This window comes from Gopherus flavomarginatus, chromosome 5, assembly GCF_025201925.1.
Source record: "Gopherus flavomarginatus isolate rGopFla2 chromosome 5, rGopFla2.mat.asm, whole genome shotgun sequence".
Classification (NCBI taxonomy): domain Eukaryota; kingdom Metazoa; phylum Chordata; order Testudines; family Testudinidae; genus Gopherus; species Gopherus flavomarginatus.
The window spans coordinates 96,272,365-96,287,746 of NC_066621.1; the positions used below are offsets into that span (position 1 = coordinate 96,272,365).

The window sequence follows — 15,382 nt, forward strand, 5'->3', positions numbered from 1 at the left end:
TACAGATAAGACAGTACATATGTGCCACTTGTTTTTGTAATTTAAAACCTGATTTTTGGCTCTTGTGAGCAGTTGAGTACTGCAGAATTTGCATGTGATGAGAGAGAAGTGTCAAGGAAAACCTGGGGGTGGATGAGAGATAGAAATTAACAGCAATTCATTACTATCATTAAGCTCATTGATGGATTTGGGGGATGGGTGAGAAGGGCGTAATGTACTGAGAATTTCTGGAGAGAAGTTATGTAGTAAGTTGTTGTGGCCCTTTCCAGGGTATATTGGAGAAATCCGTCTGATGCATGCTTGTTTCATCTCCCAAACAGAACATCAGCCTCCATACATCATTGCAGTGCTACCAAGGTACGTGGAGATTCGCACTTTTGAACCCCGGCTGCTGGTGCAGAGTATTGAGCTGCAAAGACCACGCTTCATCACCTCTGGAGGGTACAAGAGCACTTCCTTTTTCATCTCTCCCTATACCTAGTCTTTCTTTCTTTGACAGCTTGTGTATTGTGCCTTTCCATACAATTTGAAATATAACTCTGGTAAACTAACATCATGAGTTGATCGTGTTGTCTCTTCTCTGACCTGTGGAGTCAGAAGTTGTCAACAGCTTGTAGCCAGAACCTTAATAATCTGCCCCTCTTGCCCCTACACTATGCTGTGTTGACCTTAGGGTTATTGGATAAGGGACACTGTTCTCTTGTGTTCTACTGCTTTCTTGCAACTCGTCACTCTGCAGTGGCTAATATAGACAGAATACTTGTATCCTTATTGCTTAGTTATGTAACCTGTTCTGATTTAATCTAACCTGGTGATTAGGGGGGGTATAACTGCCCTTTTTTCTTTTTTATTATACAAGGAAGCTAGAAGCACTGACAAGTTTGCACAAAACTTTCTCTGGGAATTTTTTTTTTTTTTTTTTAAAAAGGCTTAAGAGTAACAAAATGTGTCTGTGATTGTGGGGTGGGGGCTGGGGAGGCTCATGTTCTGACACAACACAGGGAGCTAGAAGATCCTTAATTCTGTTCTGACTCCCTCCGACCTTGACTAAGCCACTTAAACACTGTTTCTCAGTTTCTCGATCTGTAAAGTAAAAGGTAATGCTTACCTACCTCACATGAGTACTGAGGATTAATTGGGTGTTTAAGTTGCTCTGAATATGAAAAGTAGATGTTATTCAAGGCAGCATCACTTGACGTTGATGACAGTAAATACGTATAAACTGATCTCTCATGGCTTTCAAGGGCATAGTGGGGGTTCCCTTGCTCTCTAGTAGAATCTTTGATTCCTGTTTCAAGCTTGATTATTGGGGTGGCTGCAGTAGTGCCTTGATGACAAGCTTCTTGTGGAAATGGAATACTGTGACCTTTTATGACGGTACCCAGGATTGTGAGGCACTTCACTGCTGCCCTTAGCATGAAGTAGTCTTGTCTGTGTATGCGTGATCAGCTCCCCGAAACCACCACCAGCTTCTGAAAGCATAAGCAGTACCTCCTAGGCCTCTGCAGACCTCACTTTCTCTGTACAGGTAGCAACAGGCACACCACAACCCCCAAATACTCAATGTTCCTTGCAGCATCCAGCCTCTATCCACTGAATACTCAGACTCACCAGATCTGCTATTCCCAAACACCAGCTTTTAAGATTTAACTCAAGATGAGCACATTGCTTAACACTATTATACTTAAACTTATTCTTGTTTTCATTATAAATATATATATATTATCAATGACTAGAGATTTAAGTAAATAATGAGTAAGAATATTGGAAACAAATGGTTACATATAAAACAAAATTGTAACGTGCTTTCTAGAGACTAATCGTAACTAACCAAATTACTCTCTTGTCCAAGGAAATTTCTCACTCAAAGTTCTCTTCAGTGTTTTCAGCCAAGCCTGGTTGAGACTCCTTTTGCATGAAGCAAAAGCACTGTCCTTTTACTTTCTCAGTAAAGGATGCCTGGGCATCCTTTTGTACCCCCAAATATACACAAGCAAGCCTTTGATAAGCACCTCAAGATAATGGTCTCCTCCTTTGAGTTCCTTTCTGAAGTTCTTTCTTGCAGTCCAGCTGCAGGTGTCTAATTGCAGCTATAGACATACCCTGAGTGTCCTCCGGAATTCATAGTGGTTGTTTAATCGTTTTCTGTTTTGCCTTCACCACTATGTTTAGCAGGGAAAGGAGAACTTGAGTAACCTCACCACTTTAGTATATCTGGTTAAGCCATACATGTGTTAACCAGGATTGACTATTCTTGCAAGATGTGGGATAGAGTTCTTGCCTCACTATTACATCTTGGTAACCTGCCTTTTCTCTTCCAATTATAGTACGAATATTGTGTATGTGGCCAGCAATCATTTTGTTTGGCGTCTCCTTCCAGTCTCCATAGCAACCCAGATCCAGCAGCTTCTCCAAGACAAGCAGTTTGAATTGGCTCTGCAGTTGGCGGTAAGTTGTCTTCTTTAGTGGTGTGGGTAGAATACACTATTTGTATTGCTGGGTATAGAATCATGGGCCAGTCCCTGTAGTCTGTTTGGTAACTGCTGCCACTAAGCACTGTTGCAAGTCCTGAGGTCTTAACCTACTTCACTTCATACACACTCTCTAGTTCCTCTTGATTAACCCTTTAGCCATTTAACAACTTCCTGTCTCCGGGTTCTACTCTGCTATCCAGTGCTGCCCATCCTTGACAAGCTGTCTGTTTTTAGAAGTTTTTTAGGCACTTTTGGTCACCTGTTCAATCCTGGATTTTCCCATTCTGTTCAATGAATTTCAAGCTCAACACTGTCAATGTTTTTCTTCTCCATTCTCTTTATATTTAAGCACAAGAATTCTTCCTATTATTCCTGGGTTTGTATTTGTGTAGGAGATGAAAGATGATTCAGACAGTGAAAAGCAACAACAGATTCATCACATTAAGAACCTTTATGCCTTTAACCTCTTCTGCCAGAAGCGCTTCGATGAATCCATGCAGGTTTTTGCCAAGCTCGGTACAGGTAACTTGGTATAGCCTGGGGTTGGAGAATGTGGGTGAGGGGAGACTACAGTAAATCTCATCAGAAATTGATGCTAGTGCTGATCTTGATTTAGTTTGAGAACAAGTAGTGTCATCTTGTTTAGCCCAAAGATTAGTTTGTTGGTTAGATGCTGAAACCGCCCCCCCTACTACTCCACAAAAAGTGTTGCAGGTTGGAATAGAAGTATAAGGGGCATCTGTATGCTTGCCCGTTCCTTCACTCTGAGGTATGAGCACCAGCCACTGCTAAAAATCAGTGAGCCCCTACCTGTTTTTCTGCTTGATGGACATTTCATAGAATGGAATAAGAATGAAGTGAGTGAATGTCAAAAGTTCCTGAATAGTCAGTTTTCAGCTAAAGACATAACTTCCAGTGAGTCTTAGGCACCTAAGTCACTTTTGGGAGTTAGGACCTTTTGAAATCAGCTCCTGGGACCAGAGGAACAGATCAGGAGCCAGAGGGGTCCTAAATTCTAACCTAAGTAATGAACTTTAGAGTTCGTAAACTGTGTGAAACTGATCCTCATTTAGTAATGGGAACTGCTGGTCAGATCTGTTCTTGTAATCTTTTCAGAAGCTCATTGGATTTATTACAACGGTGTCTTGTTCTAGGAGCCTTTTGCAACCAGCAGTATTACTAATTCACAGTCCTGCCATTGAATCTCATTCTTAGTGCTGGGGTTCTGCACTAAGCTGTAGCAACAGAATGAATATTGTGGGTCGGGGAAGGCATGAACTTACGAGTTCTGCTCCTGCTCTGTCTATCTCCCTCTTGCCTCACTTAACTTCTGCTTCCATTTCCTTGTGTGTAAAATAGAGATACTTGATTAGTGATTTAATAGTGTAGAGACAATTATTTTTAAAGCACCAGGAAGATGAAACTACTAAGTGTTGGGGGTTTGTCTATGATCAACTGCACTTATTACTGGAAAGCTATATAATACTGGTGTTTTGAAAAACAAGATGCTATGAAACTTACAAATACTGTTTTGTTTTTTCGCTTAGATCCCACTCATGTGATGGGTCTGTATCCTGACTTGCTGCCCACTGATTACAGGAAACAGTTGCAGTATCCTAATCCTCTGCCTGTGCTCTCTGGGGCTGAGCTAGAGAAAGCACACTTAGCACTCATAGACTATCTAACTCAGGTAAATGCTGTTAATATGTACCTCTAGGGAATTTGGCTTCTGATGCCCAGCCCTGACCCCTGACTTCAGTAAGGGGGTATTGCATAGCAGGGAGATGTATCAGAAGAATACAGTGCTGGATTTGGAGCATACCCCAAATGTATCTGGTAGCTATGCTTTCCCTCTCACTGGTTGCCACTGACTACTATCTGTTCTCTCGCTTGAATCCTTCTGCATAATAGACTGAATGGATAGCTCGTGTCTGTACTTATATTTTTGCTGTATAATTAAACTTCTCTATTGATTTTAAGAAATTGGAACACTGTTTAATGCCTCTAGCTTTTTAAAAAAAGTCTCCATTCATGCTCGCTATTTTGAGGGTTTCCTTCACTTTTTTTCTTAACTTTACAACATTCAAATGTCAAATTGGCCCTTTTCTGGATTTCTTAATAAATATTAACATATTTATTAAGACGAAGTGGGTATTCACCCATGAAAGCTCATGCTCCTATAAGTTAGTCTATAAGGTGCCACAGGACTCTTTGCTGCTTTTACATGAACATTTATGTACCTTTATTACAGTGAACAAGTTGGCAGTAAACCTTTTTTAAAAATACACATTGAATCTTTCTGGGGAGCCAAAAATAGATGGTTTTAGTATGTCTGAAAATTATTGTTAGATATTTGTGTAACATAGGACTAAAGCAATAGACAAGAGAGCTATTAAGTGAGCATTCTGATAGTCAAATTAATGCTGCAAAGCTCCTTTGTTTTCTTGGGACTTGGAGACGTGCTGGGATGAGAATCTTCCCACTTTTGGCTGGAGTCGGGAACCACACAGACGTCCAGCCTTGGAACCTCTATTTCTTAGTGACTTTTTTAGTTGTATATAGTTAATTAGTGTTAGCTTTTGGTTTAAGTATTTTTCTGGTAGTGGTCTCACCAGGATTTAAACACTGTGCAGAGGAGCAATCTCCAACGATCCCCATGCACGGTGCTTGCTGTGCTTTAGCTACTAATACCCTGTCTCTACCAGTGGCCTCCATGCAATCTGGGACACTTCTTGCTTGCAGAGGTACAACTCTTCATCTTGTTCTAAAGCAAGATCACTGGGCAAGTCTGTGCCTGTTACAGGCCCAGGAACTGGTGGAGTCTTCCCAGCACGAAGCCTCCAGAGTTGTCCAGGTCCATCAGTCCTGGAGCTGGATCCATCTCGGGCACGGTTAACTGCTTCATCTTTGTCCCTGGACAATTCCATGGTGCCTGGTTCTTCCTCTTCTTCGGTACTAGAGGATTTCAAGACCTACCAGGGCCTCTTGTGATGTGTGGCTGCTTCCCTAGCTATTCAGGCAGAGTTTCTGCAGGCAAATACCCATAAGCTGTTGGACATCCTGCAGCTGTCTGCTCCTGGGAGGGTCACCCTCTCTATTAATGATGTGCTCTGAGAGCCTGCTAATGTTCTCTAAAACATGCTGGCTTTGATAGCACCAACTGCGGAGCACATGGAGAAGTGCTAGTTCATTCTGGTGCAGGGATTTGAGGGTTTTTACTCTTGTCCGGCCCCAAATTCCCTGGTCGTAACTGCAATGAATGATAGAGCTCGGCAGGGCCGATTTAAGTCCACTCCCAGGCTTAAGGACTCTAAACAAATGGACCTGATGGGTAGGAAGATTTACACCTTCTCTTCCTTGCAGATGTGCCTTGCTAATCAGCAGCCATTGCTGTCCAAATAGATTTTGTGAACTGGACGGCTGTGTCTAAGATTGCAGGCCAGCTGCCTGAAGCCTTGAGAGAGGAATTTTGGGCCTTTATCACTGAAGGATGCTGGGTGGCTAAGACTTTGTTGGAGTCCATGCTGAATGTCGTGGCTACTTTGGCGAGAGTGGCCTCAGTGGTGACCATGAGAAGGGGATCTCGGCTGCAGAATTTGGGCACGCTCCTGATGTGCAGCAAGCCATAGGGGATTTGCCCTTTGGAGGCCTAGTGCTTTTTTTGGACAAAATGGATGACTCTACATTCCTTCAAGGACTTTAGGGCTACATTATGTTCTTTGGGGGTGTACACACTGGCAGTGCAGAAGCACCAGTTCAGTGATCATCAGCAGCAGTATTGTCTGCTGCACATGCTTGGTCAGCCTTTCCCTCCTCCAAGACAGTGGGGTTACCCCAGAAAGTGGCATAGGTCCCAGAGGAAGAGGCATTTGGCTCAGGGGTTTGGCCAGTCCACATGCCTTCCCCAGGCATCCCCCAGCCACCCATTTTGACTCCTTGGTTCGGGACAGCGTTCCGATCGTTGCTCCCTTCTCCCTATCCTCTGATTTGGGGACAGGCTGGCTCGCTTTCCCAATGCTTGGGACCGATCACAGCTGGGTCCTAAGCATGATCAGATTGGGCTGTGTCATCCAGTTCCTTCTATTCCCCCCCCCCCAACCCCCTCTTCAGGGATCCCTCTCACAAGATGCTCTACTGGCTTTGGGAGCAGTGAAGCGGGTTCTGCTAGAACACTGGGGTCAGGGCTTCTATTACCAGTACTTTCTGGTGCCCAGATCCAAGGGAGAGGTGTAATACCCATTCTTGACACTTGTGGCCTTGACAAATATCAGATACTTGAGGTTCTCAATGGTCACTATCGATCATCTTCCCCGTGTTGTCTCAGAATGACTGGTTTGCTGCTAAGGACCTTCAGGATGCCTGCTTTCCTGTGGCAATTCTACCGAGCCACAGAAAATTCCTTTCATTAGTCGAAGCGGAGCTCAATTTTCAGTATATGGTATTTCCCTTCAGTCTCTCTTCAGGTGTTTTTTTACCAAATGCATGGTTGTGGTGACTGAATACCTCAGGAGGAAAAGAATCCACATCTCCCCAAACTTGAATAATTGCTACTGAGAGGCAAGTCCAGCGAGGAAATCCTTTGTCAACACTACACTGCTCTTGTTAGACTGTCTGGTCTCATCCTAAATGCCAGGAAGTCATCTTTGGTTCTCACTCAGAAAATTGGGACCCTAATAGACTCTACAAGGTTCAGAGCATTTTTGCTGACTAATCACTTTCAGGTGATTTGCCACCTGTTCCTCAGTCTGCGATGTCAGCCTTTCGGAACAGTTTGGATGTGCCTGAGGCTCTTGAGCTGTGTGTCTGCTTACACACAGGTGGTCCAGTTTGCAAGGTTGTCTTTGCCCCCTTCAGAAGTAGCTCAGAACAGCTTACTGACAGATTGTTCACTCTTTGGACAGATTGGTCCATCTCCCTCCACTGGTCCTAGACTCAGTGCAGTGCTTGATGCTTTCCAAGAATGCTTATCAGGGCATTCCTTTCGTCTGGCCCTTACCAGCAAAAACCATTGTCACTCGTGTCTCCCTGATGGGCTGGGGAGTGCATCTAGGATTGCTGCAAGTTCAAGGTCTGAGGTTGGAGCAGGAATCCACTGCCTATCAATGTGCTGGAGCTTTGGGTTATCTGTAATGTATGCCATGCTTTTCTGGACCATTATAGAGGCTTAGTGCAGAGGTTCTCAAACTTCTGTACTGGGGACCCCTTTCAAATAGCAAGCCTCTGAGTATGACCCCCACTCTTATAAACTAAAAACACTTTTTAATATATTTAAAACCATTCTAAATGCTGGAGTGAAGTGGGGTTTGGGGTGGAGGCTGACAGCTCGTGACCACCAGAGGGGTCCCATCCCCCAGTTTGAGAACTCCTGGCTTAGTGGTTCACATACATCATCGTGGTGGTATTGTCACTATTATGTTAACAAACAAGGGGGAACATTCTCCAGGATGCTATGCCAAGAAGCAATCAGCTTTTGGCAGTTCTGCATTGAAGAGAGTATCATTCTGATAACTGACCACTTACTTGAGGGCCAGAATCATCTTGCTTACCATCTCAGCAGGTATTCTTCCCTGAGTCACAAATAACCCGGAAGATACTTGCCTTAGTGACTATCTTTGCAGCTTGGGGCATTCCGATGATCTATCTGTTTGCTACAAGGGAGAAAGGAAACATCTGTTTTTTTCTCAAAGGGAGCCTCAATCTGGGCTCTGTGTCTGATGCTTTCCATCTCAACCGGCAGTTGTCTCTTTTGTATGCTTTTCCCTGATCCTGCTCATCCCAGAGGTTATCCTTAAGCTAAAGGTGGAGCTGACCAAGCTCATTCTCATAGCTCCGGCGTGGCCGAGGCAGTGCTGGTTCTCAGACTTTCTTGCACTGTCAGTTCAGCCTCCCATACCCCTTCCCCTCCATCCCGTCCTACTCTTAGAGAATCATGGTCACACCTTACCAACCAAATAGCTTTCTTTGACTGGGTAATAAGTCTTGTAGATAGGGAGGAAGAGGTAGACGTGGTATATCTTGACTTTATTAAGGCCTTTGATACTGTCTCTCTTGACCTCGTAAACAAGGTAGGAAAATATAACCTAGATGGAGCTTCTATTAGGTGGGTGCAAAACTACACTCTGGGAACGGTTTTCCAACCAATTATCATTGGTTCACAGTCAAGCTGAAAGGGCGTAATGAGTGGGGTCTAGCAGGGATCAGTTTTAGGTCTGATTCTGTTCAATATCTTCATTAATGATTTAGATAACGGCATACAGCGTACACTTACAAAGTTTGCAGACGTTAACAAGTTGGGAGGGGTTGCAGGTGCTTTTGAGGATAGGATTAAAATTCAAAATGATCTGGACAAACTGGAGAAATGGTCTGAAGTAAATAAGATGAAATTCAATAAAGACAAATGCAAAGTACTGCACTTAGGCAGGAACAGTCAGTTGCACACATACAAAATAGGAAATGACTGCCTAGGAAGGAGCACTGCAGAAAAGTTTCTGGGGGTCATAATGGACCACAAGCCAAATGTGAGTCAACAGCGTAACACTGTTGTCCTCCACCCCTCACCCCCCCCCCAAAAAAAAACAAAACAAAAAAAAAAAAGGGCAAATATCATTCTGGGATATATTAGCAGGAATGTTGTAAGCAGGACATGAAGGTAATTCTTCCTCTCTACCCCACGCTGACTCGGTCTCAACTGGAGTATTGTGTCCAGTTCTGGGCACCACATTTAAAGAAAGATGTGGACAAATTGGAGAAAGTCCAGAGAAGAGCAACATGAATGATAACGGCCTAGATAACATGACCTGTGAGGGAAGATTGAAAAAATTGGGTTTTAGTCTGGAGAAGAGAAGACTGAGAGGGGAGACATAATAGTTTTCAAGTACATAAACTGTCCTGGGATAGGTCCTCTTATGGATCGGTAACTGGTTAAAAGATAGGAAACAAAGGGTGGGAATAAATGGTCAGTTTTCAGAATGGAGAGAAGTAAATAGTGGTGTCCCCCAGGGGTCTTTCTGGGACCAGTCCTATTCAACTTACTCACAAATGATCTGGAAAAAAGGGTAAACAGTGAGGGGACAAAATTTGCAGATAGTTAAATCCCAGGCAGACTGCGAATTGCTACAAAAGGATGTCTCGAAACTGGGTGACTGGGCAACAAAATGGCAGATGAAATTCAGTGTTAAGTTCAAAGTAATGCACGTAGGAAAACATAACTCCAACTACACGTATAAAATGATGGGGGTCTAAAGTAGCTGTTATCACTCAAGAAAGAGATCTTGGAGTCATTGTGGATAGTTCTCTGAAAACATCCACTCAATGTGCAGCAGCAGTCAAAAAACCTAGCAAAATGTGGGGAATCATTAAGAAGGGTCCATGGTATACCCACATCTTGAATACTGCGTCCAGATGTGGTTGCCCCATCTCTAAAAAGATACAGTGTATTGGAATTGGAAAAGATTCACAAAAGGGCAACAAAATGATTAGGAGTATGAAACGGCTTCCGTATGAGGAGAGATTAATAAGACTGGGACTTCTCAGCTTGGAAAAGAGATTAAGGGGGGATATGATAGTAGGTCTATAAAAACATGACTGGTTTGGAGAAAGGAAGTGTTAAATAGGGAAGTGTTATTTACTCCTCATAACACACCAACTAGGGGTCACCAAATGATATTAATAAGCAGCAGTTCTAAAACAAACAAAAGGAAGTATTTCTTCACACGAAGCACAGTCAACCTGTGGAACTCCTTCACAACATCCTCTGGTAAGGCCAAGACTATAACAGGATTCAAAAACAGAACTAGATAAATTAGTGGAGCTTAGAATGGAAGAATCCCATGCACTGCTACAGACTAGGAACCGAGTGGCTAGGCAGCAGTTCTGCAGAAAAGGACCTAGGGGTTACAGTGGACGAGAAGCTGGATATGAGTCAACAGTGTGCCCTTGTTGCCAAGAAGGCTAACAGCATTTTGGGCTGTATAAGTAGGGGCATGATCACTCCCCTCTATTCAGCATTGGTGAGGCCTCATCTGGAGTACTATGTCCAGTTTTGGGCCCCACACTACAAGAAGGATTTGAAAAAATTGGAAAGAATTCAGCGGAGGGCAACAAAAATGATTAGGGGGCTGGAGCATATGACTTATGAGGAGAGGCTGAGGGAACTGGGATTGTTTAGCCTGCAGAAGAGAAGAACGAGGAGGGATTTGATAGCTGCTTTCAACCGCACCTCTACCTTGATATAATGCTGTCCTTGGGAGCCAAAAAATCTTACCGCATTATAGGTGAAACTGTTATATTGAACTTGCTTTGATCCTCCAGAATGCGCAGCCTCCCCCCCGGAGCACTGCTTTACTGCGTTATATCTGAATTTGTGTTATATCGGGGTAGAGGTGTACCTCAAAGGGGGTTCCTAAAGAGGATGGAACTAGACTGTTTTCAGTGGTTGGATATTAGGAAAAATTTATTTCACTAGGAGGGTGGTAAAGCACTGGAATGGGTTACCTAGGGAGCTGGAAGAATCTCCTTCTTTAGAGGTTTTTAAGGTCAGGCTTGATGAAATCCTGGCTGGGATGATTTAGTTGGGGATTTGTCCTGCTTTGAGCAGGGGGTTGAACTAGATGATCTCCTGAGGTCCCTTCCAACCCTGATATTCTATGGCTATTAGCCAGGATGGGCAGGGATGGTGTCCCTAGCCTCTGTTTGCCAGAAGCTGGGAATGAGCGACAGGGAATGGATCACTCGCTGATTGCCTGCTCTGTTCATTCCCTCTGGGGCACCTGGCATTGGCCACTGTTAGAAGACAGGGTACTGGGCTAGATGGACCTTTGGTCTGACCTAGTATGGCTGTTCTTATGTTAAATTGGACATTAGGAAAAACTTCCTACCATCAGGATAGTTAAGCACTGAAATTAATTGTCTAGGGAGATTGTGGCATCTCCATCATTGGAGTTTTTAAAGAGCAGGTTAGACAAACACCTGTCAGATGGTCTAGACCAGTGGTTCTCAAACTTCTTTCGCCGCTTGTGCGGGGAAAGCCCCTGGCGGGCCCGAACTGTTTATGTACCTGCCCCGTCTACAGGTTCGGCTGATCGCTGCTCCCAGGGGCCGCGGTTCGCTGCTCCAGGCCAATGGGAGCTTCTGGAAGCGGCGCGGGCCAAGGGACATACTGGCTGCCACTTCCAGCAGCTCCCATTGGCCTGGAGCAGTGAACCGCGGCCCCTGGGAGCCGCGATCAGCCAAACCTATGGATGCGGCAGGTACACAAACCGGCCGGGCCCGCCAGGGTCTTTCCCTGCACAAGTGGTGGGACAAGTTTGGGAATCACTGGTCTAGATAATACTTGGTCCTGCTGTAAGAGCAGGGGACAGGACTAGATGACCTCTCAATGTCCCTTTCAGTCCTATGATTCTACAATTCTGTACTCAACTCCCTGCATCTCCTGGTTTGGCTGCTTCATTGCTGAATGAGGAGAAAGTGTGGTATTTGGCAGCTGTTGAACAGCCCCTAGTCAACAGATGAAAGCCCTCTACTGGAATGGCCTATTCAGCTAAATGGAAGCAGTTTTTGGTGTGCTCATCAGCCCTCAAAATTCAGCTGACCATGTCTTGAATAGGAGCCAGCTTGGAGTACTCGCTGCACCTTCTGGCATTGTGCTTGGTTTGTTGAGAGTACCTCTGGCAGAAATATCAGCATTTCATCCCTCCACTCAAGGAAGATCAGTCTTCTCCAATACCATGATAGCAAGATTCTTATAAGGCTTCGTCTCCATCTTCCAGTCCATGAGCTTGGTCCTCTATGGGATCGTAAAATGGTCCTAGTGGCTTTAATGAGACTTCCATTTGAGCCCCTGGCATCTTGCCTTTCTGTTTTTGTGTCAGATGGCTGTGATTTCTGATAGCAATTAACACCTGCAAGGAGAGTTTGAGAGTTGCAGACTCTGGTGGTGGAGCCTCCTTATTTTCAGTTCTGTAAGGACAAAGCGACTTCTTATGACTACATCCAACATTTTGTCAGTTCCATTTGAACCAGGCAGTATATTTACCTCTTTTCTTTCCTAAGCTGCGGTCATCTCTGGAAGAGCAGCGTCTTGACACATGGATGTCAGGTGATGTCTAGCCTTCTGTCTGAACAGGAATAAACCACTTTGTGCTTCCCTTTACCTGTTTGTCTTATGCAGATTGTATGGAGGGGCAAGCAGTCTCTTCAGATTATCTCTAAATGGGTAACATCCTGTATCAAGGCTTCATATTAAATAGCTTCAGCTGTGCCTCCTCAGCAGATGTGAGCTTGTTCTATGAGAGCACAAGGAACATCAATAGAATTCCTCAGTGATGTCTCAATAATGGACATTTACAGGGCTGTTACATGGTCATCCATACATTTGTGAACCTTTATGCCATTACTGCATCTTCCAGGGAGGATGCAAGTTTTGATAGGGTGATTCTTGTTTAGGTAGATTCTGAGCCCTGCCTCCTGGGGGTGGATACTGCTTCTGAGGCAGCTAAGTCAAATACACACAGCTGTATAAGAACATATATATACACAAACAGCTGTATAAGAATGGCCGTACTGGGTCAGACCAAAGGTCCATCCAGCCCAGTATCCTGTCTGCTGACAGGGACCAATGGCAGGTGGCCCAGAGGGAGTGAACCTAACAAGTAATGATCAAGTGATCTCTCTCCTGCCATCCATCTCCACCCTCTGACAAACAGAGGCTAGGGACACCATTCCTTATCCATCCTGGCTAATAACCATTAATGGACTTAATCTCCAAGAATTTATCTAGTTCTCTTTTAAACCCTGTTATAGTCCTAGCCTTCACAACGTCCTCAGGCAAGGAGGTATCTCAGGCGTATCTACTCAAAAGAAGAAACGTTTACTGTAACTGTGGTTCTTCAATATATGATGCAGACATGCATTCCATAACCCACCCTCCATCCCCTCTGCATTGGACTCTAGTCTCTGAATATTTGATGCAAAGGAACTGAGGGGAATTGGGGCAGTGCTGTCTCGTATAGCTTGGGGGTTGGGGGAGTGTGTGCCTGTGGCCACGAACTGAGTGCTGCCCTCTATGGGTACTACTAGGCAAAATTTTCAGGTGTGTGCGCGCGCCTAGTACACTGGAGCTGAAGTGGAACACATATCTGCATCACCTCTCGAAGAACCACAGTTGTAGTAACTGTTTCTTATGATTTTACACCTGGTCAGAAGTGTGTTTTTAGCAGTTTAATGTAACTGTAGATTGTTAAAATTGGAAGAGGACCCAGACTGCAGTATTGGTGTTTCTTGTACATAGTGTAAATTTTAAACATACTGTCAATAACTTTGGTTGATAGCTAAAAAACCTAACTACATAGTGATTTATAGGATCAAGAAAGTTTGGTAAAGATTAAAAACTAGAACTTCAGCTAGCGTGGAATCAGTGGAGCTATACCAGCTGAGAATTTGGCTGGTTTCTGTAAGTACTTACAGTGCTGACAAACTTTGATAGTTTACTTTCCTAGACTTACTTAATTAAAAGTAGTGACTAAATATTACTTTCTATATTTATAGATTTATTCTCACTAGTTTGTGACATGCTGGTCTATTAAAGATAGATGGTGAAAGACATCACCAAAAGGAGCTGGACATCTGTGCTTTTTTCTTAAACAAATGTCAAATCTTAAATTTTCACAAAACTTGGTTAATGTAGATTAACAGTAGGCTTCTCAGATTAATTGGGGGTGTAAAATTAGTATACATTGGGGACTGCTCCTGTCATGGTGTGATGTCATGGTGTGATATCATGGAAGGTGAAATTAGTTGAGGCCTTAGAGCTAAAAGTTCCCTGGCATAAACTGGGAAGGACTGGAGGCAGGCTGTTTTCAGGAAGTGATCATCAGTTCTGTATTGCCCTTCCTCTTTGACCACTAGAGAACAAATATATTGGCCAATAGATTACACTGCAGATGACACTTATTTGCCCAGGCTTTTCCTGAACGAGAGGGTTGGCAGAGCAAGCGGAAGTGGGTGGTGGCAGAACTTTGTTTGTGGGGACACTTTAGCTCTGGACACTAGTTCCAATTTTATGGGTTTTAGAAATTAAATCTTTTAAATGCACCCAGAGTTATGGATGGACACATCATAAATCTAAATTTGAGATGCTTGCGAAGGGACAGTTGCTGGGTGTGTGTAATGCATTATAATTAAGAAGGTTTAGGTTGGCCTATGTTTTTTCCTTTGGAATGGTATTAGCGGGATGGTGGAATAAAATCCATACTTTTTTAAAATCTCATTCTGTGTTCTGCAGAAAAGAAGTCAGCTGGTAAAGAAATTAAATGACTCAGACCACCAGTCCAGCACCTCACCCCTCATGGAAGGAACACCCACCATCAAATCCAAAAAGAAGTTGCTCCAAATCATTGACACCACCTTGCTCAAGTGTTACCTACATGTGAGTTCCCTGCCTAACCCAGCGAGCCTATAAAAAGTAAACTCCATTAGGAGTTTAGGGTGGGGAAAATTGGAAGATAGGAAAAGGAATAGTTTCATTTGAGGTTGTCAAAGTGAACATCTGTCCTTCATGGACTAAAGTGCTTGTGGAACTTAATTTCATATCATCTTATTTCTTTGTTAGCAGTAGACAGCTTCACTGAACTTGGCAAGCGTATCTGTTTACTTCCCTGGATTTGCAAGGTTGCCTTTCCTTAAAGAGGACTATTCTGTTTTGAAGTATAAGAAATACCTGCATATTTGTAAGCATCCTTGTCTCTCATTGCTGTGCTTAACTAGATGGAGACAGTTGTCTGAGACCATTACTCCTGAAGTTAATGTTCCTCAACAGCTGGCCTCCACCATAGTGAGTAAAGAAGTGCTGGTATATAGGCCACTGGCTGTCTGCTTGCTCACTGACCACCAAAGTTAAACTGCATGTAAAA

At 43.8% G+C, this 15,382-nt stretch overlaps 1 protein-coding gene across 4 annotated transcripts in view; it reads left to right on the forward strand.

Annotated features, from left to right (window-relative positions):
- The window catches only part of VPS39 (VPS39 subunit of HOPS complex), a 49,480-nt gene that overhangs the window by 19,503 nt on the left and 14,595 nt on the right, over positions 1-15,382 (forward strand). For all 4 annotated transcript variants that reach the window (XM_050954942.1, XM_050954940.1, XM_050954941.1 and 1 more), the window contains 5 exons: positions 321-441; positions 2,328-2,448; positions 2,867-2,996; positions 4,022-4,164; positions 14,755-14,898. In XM_050954942.1, coding sequence (XP_050810899.1) covers positions 321-441; positions 2,328-2,448; positions 2,867-2,996; positions 4,022-4,164; positions 14,755-14,898 — 659 coding nt within the window. The remainder of the gene's footprint in view (positions 1-320; positions 442-2,327; positions 2,449-2,866; positions 2,997-4,021; positions 4,165-14,754; positions 14,899-15,382) is intronic.